At 31.9% G+C, this 20,568-nt stretch overlaps 1 protein-coding gene across 1 annotated transcript; it reads left to right on the top strand.

Annotated features, from left to right (window-relative positions):
* Window positions 1-7,093: 7,093 nt before the first annotated feature.
* Window positions 7,094-17,318, top strand: LOC132719459 (protein FAM210A-like; the record flags this gene model as incomplete). The annotated part of the gene is given in 4 exon segments (XM_060703229.1): window positions 7,094-7,217; window positions 14,714-15,050; window positions 16,935-16,998; window positions 17,000-17,318. Coding segments are annotated over 4 exon segments (795 nt in total), but the record flags the coding sequence as incomplete, so codon positions are not given.
* Window positions 17,319-20,568: the final 3,250 nt, after the last annotated feature.

Raw genomic sequence — 20,568 nt, 5'->3', positions numbered from 1 at the left:
CACGAAACCGGGCGAGTTAACCCGAAACCATTGCTGCATCTGTAGCTTTAAATGTCAAGTCCGAGCTGCATCAGTGGCTTTTCAATCAGTCTCAGAGTTAGACTGTTTTCATTGTTCATCTTGTCATAAAATCATCATTACTTGATTTAAATTCACAAGTACGTGTATGAAACAAACTAGGGGATGTTGCATAATTAATCCTTCGACCAGGGGTCCCCCAAATTTAGGGGTCCAAGAGAGTGTTTTTACATTTGGGGAATGTATCGTTTTTTTTTAAAATATATTGTGTCAGTCTTAAATGTCTTCAGAGAATTTCCATTAAAGAACTAGCCGCTTTGTAACAACGGTTATAAGTCACCCGGTTAGCTCAAGAGATAGAGCGTTGGACTGCGATTCGGGACCGGGTTCGATCCCCGAACGGCGCAGGTCACTTTCTTTGTGATTGGTCATGAAATCCTTTCAACTGTCATTCGCACTGTACCTCTGTTATGGCATGTACAGAAGTTTCAGTTCTGTGCGCAAGTGAAGGCAACTAGTGCTGGTTAACTGCTTGACAGCCTGCCAGGGAAAATGCGGTGGTAGGTAATTAAATGTGGCTTACTGCCATGATCCGGAGTGAAAACTACCAACACCACTTCATCGGTTCACGGATTTATATATAAATCCGTGATCGGTTATATGAAACGGCCATATCAATTTTTCACGATTCGATCAGTGTGACTTTTTAGTTTTTTAGTTTAAGAATAGTTTATGTTCAATCATTTATGTTCTTAAGAATATGATCTTTTGAATCACTGTGATTAAATTCCAGCTTAATCTTTCATTGTTTTCATTCAAACATTATTCAAATACTGTCATAATTTAACTACATAATACAAATTTACAGGAGAAGATCTTTATTTATAAGCTTTATAGCTTTCGGCTCTTATCCTTTTACGTTCGAATATCTATTTATTGTAAATTTATCATTAACATGTTGTATTCATTGCTTGAAATAAACTACGTTTAAACTAAAAAATGAATACAACATGTTGATTAAAAATTGCTAATAAATAGATACATGGATGACAAAAAAATGATTGAAGCCGAAAGCTATAGTTTTAAAATCTTAAAATAAAGGTCCTCTTCAATACATGTACATGTACATATCGTCGCCCTAATTCCATAATGATGTAAGTCGTATTTTTACCATTTTGAGAAAATCGACTTCAAAGTTTTAACAGGCTATATCTTCACACTTACTCAACCAATTTTAATATAAAATACATCATAGTGTGCAGAATTATTTTAACTTTTACACTTTTAATTACGAAGAAGTTCCTGTAGATAGTTTTTTAAAAAATCAAAATAAAACAAATGAAAAATCACTGAAAAATATATTTTATTGACAAAAATACAAGAACCAGAATGCTGTAATAAGTTACAGCAATGTGACACTAAAATATCATTACATTTAGGAGTTAAAACAGTGTGAAATAATGACTATTTTACTGTTTTATACTTAAATTATATTAAATTTAGACGTAACTAGAAATTGAATGCTTTAACAAATAGTCTGGATCCACATTTATTTAGGCACCACAGAGCATGTAATGTGGTCAGGATCAAAACAGTAAATTTAGTCTTAAAAGTCATAATAGAAATCCAGACAATGCGGTGAAGTGTGAATAGCACACGAACAGGCATTTTAAGGTTGAAATTGAACTCGGGCTTCATTATCTGATGACCATTTACATGAAATAGTGAGCCTTGCAAATGAACACAAAAAAATTACTGATTTTGTAAAAAGTATCACATTGAGTTAAACAAAACGAAATCAAAATTTAGGAACATCGTCATTGTATTGATATTTACCACATTAAACAGCAAAACTTTTATCATATAATATGCTATTTTCACATTAACACTGTGCACTATAAAATATTTGGAATTCAGATTTAAATTTGGTTTCGTTTATTATATCATTAATTCATTCAAAATTCAATTTTGAATAACTGTTACTTGCATACAAACAGCATGTTGAACACAATTTGACTTACAAAACACACACACATGTTTGAAAGATGTAACTGCTTCAACTTTGAAAAACAACATTAACAATGAGTTCCTTTCTCTGTAACATGAAAAAGAATAAACCTATGTATTTTACTTTTCTAAGAACAGCATTACTTAATGTTTTGTTTAAAAAAAGAAAAATATGAAATACAACTTAAAGCTCACAAATTTTCAAAGATGCTACAGATCTGGATATGGTGTTTCAATGAACTACTGTACTTCAATTACTTCAAGTATTTATATATCAAGTGGCATACAACTTCTTTACACACAAACGTTTGCTATTAATGTTTTAACTGAACTGTTTACATCAATTACTCATTCGTATAAAAGCAATGGTCAATATCTAAGAGTTTCAGTCAAATATTAATTCTATTTTACTTCAACAAACGTCTGATGAAACAAATATGACAATTTACAGATTCCTTAATGTTTTATATGGTCTTAAGACTTTGTAACATTTTTTCACAAAATCATTTTTTCTACGTTTCAATCGAATGACAATTTTTAACTCAGCATATTTTTTTTCTTTTTTAAAATAGTTTTGGTAATGGATAATTTTCAGTTCAAAGGTTCAAATCACTTGATAATTAATTACAAGTAGTATTACATTACGAGTTGGAAGTAGATGTACAAGAATTATTTTTAACTTAGAAACTTAGATTAATTTTGCTTTGCATGTTCCAATTATTTAATAAATTTTTAGCATAAGATTATGTTGACAAAAAGGTATAGACTGACACCCTGTTGATTTATGCAAAATAGCTGAGTAGGTCAACAGGGGTGGCATTCTGTTTAATAAGTATTTGTTGTGCAAATGGCGTCTCTTATTCAACGCTAAATGGTGCATCTGAGACAACTCGGTCTCAGCTTTTAAACTTTTGTTATAGGGATATTATCAACTTTAACCCACCATATATGGCTTTGACGTTTGGACGTACTGTTTTAAGAACACAAACGAGTGATGTAGGACTGAATACTTCTGCCATTTTAAAAGTGTTTTGTCTTTCTTTCTATATTACATAGGGTATTGTTAACCACACTGGATTGCATAATGCCTCGGACAGCAAAACTTTTGATATGTTTGTGATCGTTATATGAAAGTGCAGAATTTTTAAATTATGAAAATTATGAAATTATGAATTATGAAATACTAGTAAACATGATTAACATAATTTAACATCAGTTATGAGTGGTAAAGTTATATATGTGTAAATTTTATTCGAATCACTTAGCACCAGTACGTTAATTTGTCTTATATAGTAAAAGAAAAACATTGTACAAAATGTAACAATGGCAGTAGTATGTTTCTATTTGATGAGTTTTGTTTGTAAGTTTAAAGTATAAACAATCTTATGCAAAACCTAATTTCCGTATTTAATGGTAGCATTGATCAATCAATCATATAATCAATCACATATCAAGCAATTAATAGTTGATACTTGTGAATATTGGAAGTTTGTATCAATTTATCCGATTTCCATGCTATCCGAATTTCATAACACAGCATGGTGCTTTGAATTTAGCTCAAGGGTTAAGAGTAGTTATTATTTCTTTTTAAGGTTTGAAACAGTTCAATAAAAAATAATCTATAGAAAATTAGATAACATCTAAAGCTAAACACTTACATGTTATCAAGCAATATAAAACGTAAAATGTCATTCCTGATACCTTGAAAAATCAGCCATTTTGTCAAAACAGCATCACGTGACTAGAATCTTAACAAACTATTGGTTCAGAAGTTACGATATTATGGACTGTATTTTTATCACAATTTTTGGACTTACAGCACTCTGACCCATTCAATATATTGTTACAGGCAAGAACCAGAGTGATGTTGTTCTTACCATTAGATAGAGAAAAAAATTACGAACATTTTGATACCAAACACTCATTTTTTTCAAAATTGGAGTTACGACACTCTGGAATTAGGGCGACGATATCTTAATACTATGTAGTTAAATTGTGACAGTATTATTAGTTAACTTATGACAGTATTTTTGATATTGTTTGAAACAATGAACTTCATTTTTAACAGTTTTGAAATAAAAAAATCAAAGATTCAAGTTGCAAATTTATTCATAGTGAAATAGTGATGGTAGCAATTGTTCAAAATATCTAAATGTTGAAAAGATACACACGGTAAATGTCTGGATAGGAACGAGAAAATGGTTAAGAAGAGTCATTAATGCAGTTATTTCAACTCGTAAATGATGGCTTTAGACGTACTTACAATAGAGATTTCCAGATTGAATTCATAGCAAGTAACTTTTTTTTATCTTTAAATAACATCAAAATTTATTTATCCATTTTCGCGTTCAAAAAGGTTGCTTCGAATAATGTAGTGATATTACTATAAATGAACAATCCTGTACATAAACAGTATAGGCAGTCATCTGCAAAGAGCCTTTCTTAGATTTTCTTTTAAACGGTATGTCTTTTTTGCGAGTCTGAGACAGGGAGATCGTGAGCATATACGAGCACTCTAAAATCAAAGTTCTGACATTCTTTGGATCCATTGACAACAAGTTTTTGTGGTTACACTTTAACAATGAATAAATGAACCCACTTCGGCAAAAATCTTTATGTTTTTAAAGTAGTTTACCATGTGTTAAGATATTAAATGTCATTTAATTAATGATATATCCTGATTTGATGACATGTATGTATGCGATTTCAGAGGTGACTTGACCAATACGTTGACCGAAGGCTATCTAAAATTAGTTAAATTAACTGTAAAACTTAATAGAAGATACATTTTCATTGGTCATTTTAAATTACAAATTGAATTTTGGAAATCTCATTGGCCATTTAAAAAATAAAATGTAAAAGACAGCCCTTGCCATTCTAAAATAAGCTGTTAAGCTTAGTTCTAATATAAATTGTACATGGTAGTTCTTAGCGTTATAAAATAAATTGTTATATACTGAAACAAAAAAGAAACTTTCTCCAAGTTTGAATGTAGATATGTTAGTACAGGTTTTCAATCCTTTTGAAACTTGATTTTTACGTTGAATAAACATATCGGGCTTTTATACGGGGATTAGCTGTCCGATTTTGCAAACAAAACGAGTTTTACAAGCTACTACATGTATATATGTGTGTACATCTAAGTGGTACCCCATACTTTACGAAAGTTTCTTTTTTGGTTCAGTATATATAGTTCTAAAATAAAATGTACAGGAAAGTTGCTTTACTTTTTAGTTAGTTTGCTGATATATTTAAGCTAAGTTTAACTATATTTCCTCCCACAAAACATTTTACACTACATTCGGGTCTCATTACGTTTTCTAGTGAACAATTTATTTTAATTAAGAACTTAAAAAAACAATGCCGCGGTTGACAAAGCTTTTTCATTGCTTTATATTTTTCTATTTCATCATAGTTGTTTCAATAAAATTAGAGACACGTTACTTGAATTTATTGTATCCATTATCCTTTTATTTCTATTTGCAATATTTCATATGTGATTCTTTAGATAATACTGTCCATATTTCATATGTTTACAAATTTATAAAGCCAAACGTAATAACAAGTAATAGAGACTCCTTTGTTAATACTGTAATATATATATTGTTATACTTTGCAGAGACCATCAATATCAATATGCTTAATATAATCTAATTTCTATGTTTACAAAATGTCTTGTTTTCTTAGCTACAAGAAATTATTATGTCATTGTTATGCAAACATTGTTAATAGTTCTATATGTACTGCAGTATCGAACATTTTGAAATAACATAAGCAATTAAGCAGGTTTTACATCGGCCGGGTATCATTTTCAATGATATTTCTTGTTTATTTGTTACTGTTTGTTTATTTATCACATAAACCGCGGCGCAGGAGTGTAATAAAGCCATTTAATAAAAACGATATTACACTAGACGATAATACACTAGTGTAAAATTTAACACTTTGACGTCACGTTATTTGCGCTATAAACATAGCGTTAAAGCGCGCTAATGTTAGCGTTACCACTATAGGCGCGTCAAATAAAAGTGACTCTTGTTAAAAGTTTACCGTTCTTATTTCATATATGTGATAAATAGAATATTATATTCGTGTAGATTCAATATTAAATTTATTGAACTCGTTGAATAAAACAATATTATGCTCGCCAGAGGCTCGCATAATATGATTTTATTCAACTCGTTCAATAAATTTAGTATTAAACCTACACTCATTCAATATCCTCTATTTCATATATTGGTATTCAAGAAAAAGATAGTATGTAAATTCTATCGTTTTCTATGCTAAACAGAACCTGCTACATGTATAATAATATATATTTATATAGGCGTAAAATTGGCTTGCAATAAAAGAAAATATTAAATATTATATGGTCTCATCCCCAGTACGGAATTAGACCCAGTCCGTTGTAGGCTAGAAAATAGTTCTTTGAAATTTTGAAGTGTCCTATTTCAAGTCATTTTTGATGTGACTGGTTACATTTTAAGTGTATTTATTGTAACAGTGTACATTTAGTGTCATTTCTGATGACTTTAAAAGTTTTTTGTGTATTCTGCAGGATCTCATTTCTTGGTGGAAGGATTCGATAAGTACTACACGCCAGCATACATGACATTTGAAACTTTGATAATTTGACAGTGACTAAACAAATTCAGAAATATTGTGAAATCTAGATGGCTAACATAGGACATTTCGGGCTTCGACTAACTTGTCTATTGTTGATGTTTAAAGTTATGAAATACAGAATTCTCCTGAGTTTAATAGAAGTCCAGAATGAAGCTTTAAATGTGACAGATTTACTATATAATACAGAAGGACGAAAATTGACTGGGCCGTGTCCACATCTGAAACTGCACATATTTTCTTCCGGTATTGATACGGTTTGGACGGCATTTAGCATACTAGTTGTCGTAAAAACACATGTTCGTTTTCGGTAGCCTTAAGGACACACTTGTCAAATTTCACGTGCGTTCTGTCATTGATTTCCTCATAGCGTAGGTTTTATTACTATGATATCTTTATCCTGTGTTCGACAAAGCTAGGTAAATGAGTCTGATATGGCACACACTGTCATCTAAGATCATGTTTATACAAGCAGACGAAAATACTTTCAACCAGGGCATTTCTGGGACGTTTTTATCTTGAGAATCCAAGGGCGCCTTGTAACATCAGTGTAACATCGTTGTTTAAAGGTAAAACTTATGTATTATTTTTTCTTATTTAATAACACCATGATTTCTTCATCGCATAGATACAATTCAATGTACAATTGATCAGTGACACTTCTGATGGCACCAAAGTCGGATAGTTTATCCTGGCCCTGGGGCTAAACTAGGAGTGTTCATGCCGTTTCCTTTAGTTTATTATAAATCTATAAGTTTTACAACTGAAAAAATACATAGAGTCTAATCCAGGGGTTTGCCTTTTAAAAACGGAATAATTTTTTCTGATGCAATGGACACACATATTAAATATGTAAGTAGAGCGGGTGAGGCTATATTCGGAAACTTAAGGTAAAATAGCGCTAAATTTATTAGTATCCGGAAGATACGATTTTCAATGCATATGCTCGATACGGAAATTTATGCCCGGCAATATGGCTTACTTGTAATTGTTATATACAATGATTTTATGTGTATAGACCGTGAACCATCCCGTGACATAGCGTTGGGTCTTTTGGATATTGGAGGCTATATCCGGATACCTTGATCCACGCTTAAAAAAAATGTAATTCAAATACATATTTGATTACATTTTCACTCTTTATTTCATACAATCAAACAAGTTGATTACGTTTTATGACTTTTGAACATTGGTGAATATTTAAAAGAAATTATTAATGTTTTTAGGAATTATCAGAAAATGTTCATAAATCAAACTCCTTATTCTATAACAGAATTAAATTGTCTTGTCACTGTTCCTCGCGATATATTATCAATCAATTCATTCAAAAAAACAAAAACTGAAATGCATATTCTAGCACCTCTTCCTCGGTCATTCTATCACTGAAATCAATGACTAAAAAAATCTCAAGTACCTTTGACAACCTATCCGCCCTTCTTTTATATCAACACCTTCACAATTGTAACATTTATTGTCACTGAATTGACTAAAGTCATAATCATCACTATCATCACACAGATCTTTCAAATAATCGTTGTCATCACTATCTGAGTTAAACGGTCAAACCAGCTGAGTGTTTTTGTGTCTGAGATGCCAGTGCTTGTTTCAGTCTCAGTTTACAGACCTTTTCTTATTCTTTCTCTTTTTTTCTCAAGAAGCATCTGCTTGGCCTTAGTTTATACAAATTTATTTTAGTTTGATTGTATTAGAAGCTTTAAGCTTATTGAAACACTCTCGAATCCGTTACTGGAACCAACCAGTACTGCGCAATGATTGGAACTCGCCTCTGATGGGTTTTGAACCCTCACTAGTACGACGCGTTAACCCCAACTCGGCCACGCCGCAAGTCAGACTTGAGTTGTTGGTCTGCTTTTTCTTCTATTTTTTCCAACCATTTGTCAACCTTTTGCGTTCTCTTCTAAATGCGTTTTTTAGCTTCGTTTCTTTCTTTTCTTTTCAATTAAAATCTTTCTCCACCTGTAACAACTTTTGGCAATATTTCTCTCTTAACCAATTTAGAAGTAATGTGTTTTATTTCAGGAATTTTCAATAAATATTATTGATAGAGGCAGTTCAGCTTTTTGTGTTGATGCTTGCTCTTCGTTACTATCATTTGTTTGTACCAGTTGTGAAGCAACTATATCACCGTAGGGAACGTGTTACAGTATCGCGTTTTTCGGTTACAGTATAGAATTTTCAAGATGGAGGATTATTTGTTGGGAGGACAGGTAGGTGATTTTTATTCCGGTCCATACTATACTAGTAGTTTAGTTTCTAAAAGATGTTTTTGTGCTTTGCTTGTAAGGAACAGAATCCGGTATCTAGTCATATATTTCTTTAGACCCTGCACCGCAGATTTATCGCTATATTGTCTCATAAATATGCAGATTTGACAGTTTGAAAATTTGAATCGAGAGACCAACACATTTTTCTTCAATTTCGACATTATTTAAGCATGCCTAGATAAAGTAAATCTGCAAAACGTTAGTCCTCTATGTTAGGAAACGTTTATAAAAGTAAATGACCAGTTGAACCTATTTTCCTGTTCGTTTAAAATGCGTTTGAAAAAATAAACAATGTTACAGTATAGAGCGAGGTAATTTGTGCAGGGTTACAGCATAGACCTAGCGATTTGTATCCGATTTTGTTACAGTTTATACCCAGATTTCGGTTACAGTTTAGACTTCGATATTTTCTATATATACTTGGTAAAATGTATGAATGTTACATAGACTTTTAAATCTCTGTGAGCTTATTGGCCCGATGGCTAGTCGTCCGTCTGTCGTACATATGTTTGGTGCAATCTAATCCGCTCAGTAACTACTTGACTAAATGTGATGAAATTTACATGACTTTCTACCAATTAAGTTGTTCAAATGGTTTCGGTTGCAATCGGGGATACGAAAACCCAAAACATAGATTTTGAAAAAAGGCAATGTTTAAAGACCCTTCTCATCTCGAACCAAAAGCATTCAAATCAAATCATGATCACGGCGTCATTTCGAATGCTTCTTTGTTGAAGTTACGATTATTTTGTCATTATTAAATTAAAAGTCGTTTTTCTTTATTTCAGACATCCTGTATAACAGTTTTCAATTTTCTGAAAAAGAAAATTAAAGAGTATAAATTAAGGTCAGAAAATTACAATATTTTCTCTAGTGAGCCTGATGGAAGTACATAATAGTGGCAGAGTCGGGATAAGGGCGTCGACTTCAAAATTTAATCATCTTTCATTTACTGCTGTAGTTGAAATCCAATCATGACTTTCGATTCTTTGTATGTGAGGAATCTATCAAGCTAATTTACGGAAGGTCGGTGGTTCTAGTCAGGTGCCCGCTCGTGTCTTTAATGTTTCACAAAGGGTATCTTGGCTCTTTCTTTACACTAAAGCAGAAATGTTTTCACATGACTTCAGTGTCGTTGAAACTTAAAATCCAAGAAAGCCAAACTTAACAAAATAGAGTTAAACAGAATCCCTAAAGAAATTCCAACACAACAAAATTGAAAATATTCATAAACCCTTTTAAATACTTACAAAATACATTATGGTAGATGGAAATTCCAACTTATAAAATAAAATTAAAGGTTGTAGTATTGCTCACTTAAATACTGTTTAATCATTCTTAGGGTATTGCCTGCCTGTTAATTGTGTCTTTATGACAGCTTATCTATGGTATGCAGGCTTCATGACCTCCGATCCCCTCTCAAAATTTCATTTTGTTTAGTTTCACTCATTGTATTCTCGTTTAGGGCACACGCAAGTTTTAACCTGGGGGTAATATGCCGCTTTTCACAGAATGGCAATAACGTGTCACATTGAAGGTTCCATGATAACCGCCATATGAACACATCCACAGATGTTAAAAAATCTGAAGTGTACCAGTTCATGTTTAATGTGAATTCTGCTGAAGCCGGTGCTAGGAGGCGTGGACGGTAGCTTGCAGTTACCACTACCGTCCATGAACAGGTTTAATCAAACTGAGCCTGCAACATTTTCATGTTTTCTGTGTTGGACTTCTGTTAAGGATTATGTTTTCTCTATTTTATTACTAATGGGCATTATAATAATGTGTAATGATATCAAGCAATATCTTATCTTTCTTCTCTCAATACAATTCGATAAAAGTTACTGTTGTTGTCGTGAAAACAGTCCTTACTTAGGACATTACTTATTCTGCAAAAAGTCTCAATCTGAAACTTAAAGTAAGATAAATAGCAAACTATAACGTTTCTGCTGAAGAAAAAAAGTAATACAGCTTTTCAAGAATGTATTAAATAGAAAAGTATGAGTTATTTCATAAAAATAATGGATACACGAACTTTGTTTGAAATTTTGGCAAGTATCTAAACTGTAACAAAAATCTGGGTATAAACTGTAACAAAATTGGATGAAAGTCACTAGGTCTATGCTGTAACACTTCAAAATTAACCTCGCTCTATACTGTAACATTGTTTATTTTTTCAAACGCATTTTACCAACAGGAAAATAGGTTCAACTGGTCATTTACTTTTATAAACGTTTCTAAACATAGAGGACTAACGTTTTGCAGATTTACTTTATCTAGGCATGCTTAAATAATGTCGGAATGGGAGAAAAATGCGTTGGTCTCTCGATTAAAATTTTTAAACTGTCAAATCTGCACATTTATGAGATAATATAGAGATAAATCTGCGGTGCAGGGTCTGAAGAAATATATGACTAGATACCGGATTCTGTTCCTTACAAGCAAAGCACAAAAACATCTTTTAGAAACTAAACTACTAGTATAGTATGGACCTGAATAAAAATCACCTACCTCTCTTCCCATAAATAATCCTCCATCTTGAAAATTCTATACTGTAACCGAAAAACGCGATACTGTAACACGTTCCCTACGGTGTATATCTTGATCAATGATTATATTAACGTACTATGAAAAAAATAACATGCCAAAAAATGTATCCGAAAGAGCAGAATAAAAGAAAATATTGTCGGGTCATACGGATACCACATCATCAGGGCCAAAAAACCCTTCTATGTAGAGGCCGAATATAGGCTGCTTCCCCAACCAAACTAGCCTCTTTTTTTCCCCAGTTTGGTCCTCAAAATTCCCGAGTGTTTTGAAATTTCCCATAGAATTTAGAACAAAATTAAATGATGGTGCAATGAATTAAGGTCTTTTACTGCTTTATTAGTATTTCCCAGTGCTTTTTGTTTTTCTAATTTGAAGAACTTGTTAAAAGTTTGTGTTAAATTTGAGACCCCGTTTCCCAAAGTATGCCAAAATCACGCATATTTTCCCCAAGAAAAAGGTTGAGGCCCCTTCCCCAAAAACGGTGTTTTGGCCCTGGTCACCAACCAGAATTTTGCCTTTAGGCCATCTCAATACACACATATATACAGTAAAATGATCTTATTTGCTATACACTTTCATATTGCCTAAAATTTTCATCATTTTTAATATAAATTTCAAAAATCGATTTCACATCTTCCTTAGCATACCCAGTAAGAAATTGATTTAAAACAACCTATCTGAAAGATGCTTACTTTTTCTCTAATTTTTTTAAGCGGCTGTAAAACTTTGAAAAACCGGGAAAGAAAATTTTATGTGTGTGTTTCCGATCACGCAATTGAAATATAATTGATGTCACTTTCACTAAAATTATCTTTGAAAATAAAAAAGTATCCGAATAAACACGATATCCGGGTTCACCCGCTCTATATTATTCACAGCTGTAATTAAATCCGTGGTTTATGGCATGTTTTGCTAAATAAATTTAGCCATTTGTGATGATAATTAACACAACAGTTATATCAGTCCTTGTTATAATAATATTTTGCCATAATTTGTTTTTTTTTTCTCAGCAAATGTTAATAATGGCCAACTTATGCTAATCCTTGAAATTGACAGTGCATTGAAATGTCTATATCAATAAACAAAATGTCTAATATATCTCACACTCATATTATATGAATACCTTGTAACTTATGTAAGTTAATTGTCATGTAATCGATCCATCTCAGACCATTGAAGTCACAGTTTGCACTTTTCAATTTGTATATGCAAGCTATCAGTTAATTTACAGTAAGAGACGCTCTAATTGGCTAATGATAAACAGTCCCCCCTGTATGGGCAGATTTGACACCATCACTTTTCCCGTTTTTGGGATATAATACTTTTGGTGAAATTGACTTCTTTTTCATCTCAGCTAAATCGGATAAACATGCAAGCTATAACTAGACTTTTGCAGTCGACGTCATAATAATTTAATTGTGTAAGTGACAGATTCAGTTACAGAAAAGTCCAGCTTGGAAAATTTTCCTAATTTTCACAAGTTAAGGCTTGGATCATTTTACCCGTGGCGATCGAATGTCAACTGGTGTAATTGTTGTTTCACAATTATGGAATTAATAATTTGATACTTGAAATGTTAAAAAAACAATATTAAAATAACTGTTTTATTGTATAATACATATAAGAATTAATTGGAAATTCAAAAAGGGTATTGCAAATGAAAAATAAGGTTAAATAAACTGAACAACATATGTTATTCTGACACATTCTGGTTAAGTCACAGGTCTGATCCTTTTAAAACTCAAAGATTTTGCTTATGAAAGTTCAGAAAAGAAAGAATTTATTTGTATAAATGATCTTGTTGCAAAATCTATTAAAACCTACACTATAGCTGATCAAAAATCATTGATTTCATTCATGAAATTGTATGGAATTTCGGATAAACTTTATTTCGGATATGTAAAAATTGGTTGAAATATAAAAAAGACACAAAAACAAAAAATGAATAAATACAATTACATTCAATATTTTTGGTAACTTATTTTATTTTAGCAATTATTAATTTATATATAACAGTTTCTGACAAAAGATAACTCTAAAGGGAAAAAACATAACATTTTGTAAAAGAAATACAACAAAAAAGAGCATGCATGATTTGATCACTCAATAACACAAAAATATTTTGGTCAAGGAGTCATTTAGGGAGATTCAAACCTTACTAAGAGTGGAGATAAATGTTTTATTGATTTTATTATTATTTTTTAGGTCACTCATGAAAATTTATCTGTTTGCTATTGCCAGCCAACCCGCCGAAAAGCCCAGACTCAAAAGTTTTTTTAGGCTTAAAAAAATTAAATTTCTTTTCTATTTCCCCTAAATCAGTCAGGGCAGTTGACAAAATAATCCGCTGGAAAAAAAAATCGGAAGGAAAATCACACATTTAACTACGAAAACTAGCATGTAAAGTGTGATATCGTAAAGATTGATCATTCATGAGGGCATTCCGTGCATAAAATTAGGGTGTTACCATTTAAAGAGTGACCAACCAGGGAAAAGATTTTCCTTATGTCATGCAGTTTAACTGCATGCCTGCGGCAATTAACTAATTATATATGTCAGCAATAGCAAACAGGTATATACACGTATTTATGGGTGGCCTTATATTATTATTTTTAGTACTTAGATAAAATTATATTGAATACAAAAGTCATTAAATCTCAGGGTTTAATATCTTTCAAAAAGTAATTTGTTAAAAAGTTATAAGCACATGAATACTGTTTTCTTAACTGTCTGTGCAGTAAAAATTTGCTATTTTCAATTTGTGTGGCGTGTTACAGCCCCAAACTTATTTGACCTAGAGTCATGAAACTTTACAGAAATGCTGGTCAGCACCTAGTGGTTTGTGTGTGGATTTATTCAGGATTTGTAGAGTAATTGACCTTGATGTAGAAAAAATATGCATTTTTAAACTTTCATATCTTTTGGATCTTAATTGAATGTCACTGTCCAAGGCCCATACTTCAGGCATGCTTGGTGGCCTTGTGCAAAATTAATGAAGAAAATTCCTGGTAAAAAATTTGTGTGCCACATAAAATTCATGCAACTATTGCAGACCAAGATCAGTTGTATCATATTGGTTAGCACTGTTTACTTTTCAATAAATATATATTTTGAAATTTTCCATAAAAATGATGAATGGTTTTCTCCAGAGATCTTTTAAATTGATCATGTTAAGCTTTAAAACCATGCATAATTCATAGATTAATATCAAGCTTACCTTTTATTTGCAGATCATCATCAACATTCAAGTCTTTTCTCAAACAAGAGGGAATCTACTCTGACAAGAACCGCATTGTTGGAAAGCTCACAGTTCAGATATCTTCATTTTTCTCGAACAGTTCTATATTCCAACAAAGAGAAAGGTATCAATGGTGGAGCTACAGATGCAAAGGACAAGGTTGAATCTGATAAAAGTACCGAGGCTAAGTCAGAAACTGTGCCAGAAGAGAAGTTGACCGTTTTCCAGAGGTTTAAGAAAACATACAAAGAGCATGGGAAGGTTCTAGTTTGTGTGCATCTGCTAACATCCGCAGTATGGTTTGGAAGTTTCTTCTATGCAGCAAAAGTGTAAGTTATTTAAGAAATAATATATCCCAATCTGTGATTTATAGCTCAATAAATCACTGTTTGGAGTTTGGATTCGAGGAATTATATCACAAGGGCGTAGCCCGAGTAATATATATGGATGTGCATCTGAACGACAAGCAGTGATTTTATCAAGCGATAAAATTACCAATTTGGATATATTACTTCGATTCTAACACAACACCAACAAATAAATGCTGTCAAACCATTATTAAGCTAAATTGCACATGATTTGTTTCCGTGCTTATTTTCAGCGCATCACATTTTTAGTGGTTACATCACATGTATAATAATTACGTCATAATTATGTCTAAATATAGAATTTCAACAGTGATTTTTTTTGCGTAATAACACACACTTTCGGTTCTTCTATGTTCAATAGGGAAAAATGCTGGTCATGTTAGAATGGATATTTAGCCATTTACAAAGTCAGGATAATTATATATATATTGAATATGATAGATCGGAAAGAAAATAATTCAGAATTTCATATGCAAGTAGTTTAATATGGCATTTCTTTATGAAAATGTGTATAAAGAAATGTATTCTGTACACCTGTCTATTGTAAGATATCATTACAATAGGGATACTTATATTTATAATAAATATCACAATCTGGAGGTCAGTGAATAAATGTTTTATAATTAATTCTGTCAGAGGTGAAATTTTATCTTATTTAATTAATGTATGAATTACAGACACTGTAAGTGCACAACCCCCTATATTTATTGCAATTTATCTGTGCAATGTGTATGCAGGTGCAACAATGTTTTTTGTCACTCTTTAAAACTTTTTTGTTTATATACATAATATGTATTTTTAAGTTGTGAAATTGACTAATATGTAAAATACTCAAGCTTTTGACTGGTCAAAGTATGAACCCCCATTTTGGCAAGAATTTCAGCATGAACATAAGAGAACATTAAATGTCACTTATTCAAGTGTGTTTTTTTCCATTGAAAATAGGTTTTTGTGTTAACCACTTTCTAGAAAGTACAACCACATTGTGTTTCTCTAACATTATGAAAAACATAGTTTACATTTCATTAAATATGTTCATGTAAAGTAATTGAATGTTCTAAATTTTTTTTAAACATTTAGATATATCCCATTTTTCAGGCCTTTCCCCTAGCCATTTAGGGAGAAAGTCCCTAACCCAGTTTGGAAAATTTTGTGTCATAAAATTACCAAATGGAGAAAATATTTGGAGCCTTTTTAAACTGCTTGAAATAATTCACAGATCTCGAGGGACACATGAGGTCTTCTCCGCTAGTAAGGAAGGTAGTTAATGACCTATATCTTTTATGTGTTGGTGTAACATTACCATCCCCCGTGACCCCGACCCGCCCCCTCCATCCTACCAAAAAAAAAAAAAAAATTAAAAAAAATGTGATTTTTAATTCTTTTGAGTCACTCACTTTACATTCATACTTTTTCATACCCAAAAACAGAAAAATTACCTGTAACAGTTTTATAATTTTAACAATTTTTTATACCGTTTGGATAGATGTATTTCTTGTATCTTAAATGTACTATAATTTTGTTTTATTATTTAATATGTACACTTATCAAACACTTTCAATGTTTTTGGCCTATTAAACTATGGGAAGTAACTTGCATTGTCCAATAATTACATTATGCATTGAATTCTCTCCCTGTAGTAGTTGTACATCCATAATGAGATTGGCTCGAAGGTGTAACTGTGGTCTTGCTGGAAAATAGCCATATGACCTGTTGTGTGTGGCTTTAACAAAACAAAAAAGTTAAATATAGCTTGATACCATGTGCATAATTATATGTTACCACATTTTAGATTTTAAAGATTCATAAAAAAAGACATGACATTTTTCTCTCCATTTATTACAGTGGTGTAGATGTAATTCCTTTAATGGAATGGATTGGGCTTCCGGACAAAGTGATAAAACCCATTTAGAAACTCCAGTTTAGGGGACGTAGCTCTGGCATACCTTATGTACAAGCTTGCAACACCTGCTCGGTACACTGTTACTTTAACAGGTACAAACTTTGCCATAAAGTACTTAAGAAAAGTCGTCGGTAAAATGCAACCAAAAGACAAGAGTTCAAGTCTTCGTGTGCTAGCAAAGGACTCGAGAGCAGAATTGAAAGTAAAAAGGAGAAAAATGCAAGGAACAACTGATCAGATAAAAAGTAATTTGATAGACAGGCGAGTAAAAAGTTAAGAGATCGAATTAAGAAATTGCGAGTGAAATTGAAACGTCAGTCGAATCTGAGACGATTCAGGCAAAACGGAATTAGAAAGGCAAAACCTAATGGGAAACGAAAAAGTAAAAAACCTTCAATGCATCAGTGTTGTCACCTATGGTTGACCAATATTTCTGTGATGTTGAGTGAAAGTTTAGGTCAGTTTTTAACTGAAATGTTTAAAACTACTTTTCCGAGACACTGTTGGAACATAATTATTTGACATACAGTCATGTGATATGCACAATGTAGATATCGGAACAGAAAATAAATGAATTCAGAGGACTGTGTGTCATAAATATTGATTTTATAGAATCTTCGAAAAAGTTTCTTAATGCAGATGATTCTCTTTTAACAACAACAAATGTCTTTTAAAATATTGAAATTATGTAAGCTGTAATGAAAAATTTGGAAAAATTTATTCAAACCTTTGTAAAACATTCATATATATTTGTTAAACAAAATAATACAACATTAACTGTTAACTGTTAATTAATAATTATGCTCCCACGTCAAAGAAGAGAATATTGCTTTGCATAAATTTCTGTCGATGGTTTCCGAGTGATAAATAAGAAACACTTAGGCATAGGAACTTCAAACTTGGTATGATGATTGGTCATGACAAGTAGATGACCTTTATTGATTTTGGAGTCAAAGGTCAAGGTCACATTGACCTTGTAGGTAAAAACAGTTAATGATCAGTAACTAAAGAACTCTTAGGCCTAGGAACTTCAATCATGGTATGATGATTGCTCATGACTAGTAGATGACCCTTATTGATTTTGGGGTCAAGGGGTCAAAGGTTAAGGTCATATTTATCTTGTTGGTAAAAACAGTTGACGATCAATAACTTAAAAACCCATAAGCTGTTGGCCATCAAACTTGGAAGGTGCATTTGACTTGACAATTAGATGACCCCTATTGATTTTAGGGTGTGGAGGACAATGGTCAAATTAACCTTGTAGGTGTAAACCGTTTCTGATCAATAACTTGACAAGCCCATAGCTGCTGGCCCTCAAACTTTGTAGGTGCATTGGTCTTGGCCAGTAGATGACCCCTATTGATTTTGGGGTCAGAGGATCAGTGTCATATTGACCTTGTACTTAAAGACAGTTTCTGACCAATTACTCAACAACTCAAGTTGCCTTGGTTGATATTTTTATATTAAACTAAAAATGCTTTTCGTATACACATTTGAAGGTCTTATGTAATATAACAACTTGGCTGTCATTAATGAGGCCTATATGATTCATAAAATTTATGCATATATTATTTGGTAAGATTTGTAATAACTTTGTTATAAAATTGTTGCACATATGTGGTCCCAATAATTACTTGTGACTAGTTATGACCAGTAGATAACCCTTATTGATTTTTTGTTCACTAGGTCAAAAGTCAGTCATGATAACCTTATCACATGACTAATTGGCTGCCCATAGGGGGCATACATGTTTTACAAACATATCTTGTCACCTTAGTGCAGTAACTGGTTAACAAGTATTGTTTCAAATAGGAAGTTTACCCATTAATGCACTAAGGTGACAATGCTTTAATGAAGGCACATTATGCCTCAGAATCAAATCTTTGCTTTTTTAAAAAGGGCAGGCATGAGCTTTCTAACATCTAAATGGGTTTAAAGAATGTTCAATGTTAGATGCTAGTTTCTTGAAGATGTAGTGCTACAATATATTTGCAATAATATGTTATAAAAATAGCAAAATGTAATTTTAGTTGATGTTGGAAATTCTCACAGTGTTTTAATTGTTTGCATATCAGTATATTTTAAGTTCTATTTAAGGTACTCGTTTAACGAGACTGTACATCTTTAAAAAGATTATTTGAAAGTGTGTGTGTGTACTGCTAGGCTAGCTTTATTGGATTTAATTTGGTTTTCTTTAGCAGATTGTTTATATCTAAATTCTTAATAATCCCTTACAGTGCTGAATTTGTTAATTAAAATAGATTTGCCCCTGCTTTGAGTATAGACAATCCATTATTAAAAGGATAAACAAAATACGAGGGTTGTCCCAATATTCTGTGACAAGATTGATTAAAAGCTAAATAAAACAGGTACGAATTTGATATTTTAATATGTTATAAACCCATATAATTTAAACATTTTTACAAATTTTCATAGATAAATATCAACAAACAACAAAAATATGCCATAAACACCATGGCAACTAACTGAATCGCGGCGCACGTCCAACGTCAAAGACGGCGTTAAATCTATATAAGGCGCCTTTCTCAAATACTCTCAAATGGCTTTCAACGCAATAATGGTACCCATAAATCGTCAATTTCTGACTTAAATCATGTGGTTGTTAATGTCTGTTGAATGTTTGGATGGCATACATTAATTTTTGCTATACGCGAACTTCCGGTCTCGTTACTCCTGTTTTTAGCTGTAGGAATAGGCGACGAAGATCGGTCTTCCTATCCGTGTTTTCCTTATTTTCGCTTTTTGTAGCGCAAAACTCTGGTTCCATTCATGCCTTTTGTACACAAATGCTCAGAATATGTTGCTAAACTGTTATATTTGGTATAATTGTTGAAAATCGTTACATGTGTCATCTCGAAATAGTCACGAAACCTGAGTGACATGTTCACTGCGCCGCAAATTCTTCGAACGTCGCCATTTAAACTTTCCTATTTTATATGAGATATTTTCATTTATTCGTATCTTTTTCGTTTTTTAAGTTATTTAACTAAAGTTTTCAGAGATGATTTAAACATAGCAGCAGAGGAAGTCAACGTGACATTGTGCAGACACATCATCAGATATTTGAAATATACGTAATTAATTACAGCCTATTCATAACAAAATGTAAATTATTTGACGTGCGCCGGCAACTCAAACCAATGTCGTTAATACTGAAAATTTCTAAGTAACTAGGGTAAATTTTTTGTTGCAATGTTAAATAATAAACTTAACGGTTATATGTGTGAATTATTTTCTATTGGCGTTAAAAATGAACCGGCTATAAAATTTGTCACGGACTTTTGGGACAACCCTCGTATGTATTTTATTTATTGTGTTATATGCTTGTCAGTAGTGCTATAAATATATGATATATGGAGATATATTAAGACTTTTAAATGAATAAAATGTCTTCTTGGTAACTTAAGCATTTCTTTGTCAATTTTGTTTTTTAAGAGTTGAAGTTTAATTAAAGGGTATAAAACTATACATGTATATTAAAAACATAGTATAAACTCCACTATTTGGCAGGGTTCAATGCCATAACACTTCTGTTAAGTTTTTGTGTGAAAGCTT

This window comes from Ruditapes philippinarum, unplaced genomic scaffold (assembly GCF_026571515.1).
Source record: "Ruditapes philippinarum isolate M1 unplaced genomic scaffold, ASM2657151v2 ctg5369_1_1_1_1, whole genome shotgun sequence".
Lineage (NCBI taxonomy): Eukaryota > Metazoa > Mollusca > Bivalvia > Venerida > Veneridae > Ruditapes > Ruditapes philippinarum.
Note: the sequence above shows the minus strand (reverse complement) of the source record. Positions and strands in the feature narration are given on the sequence as shown.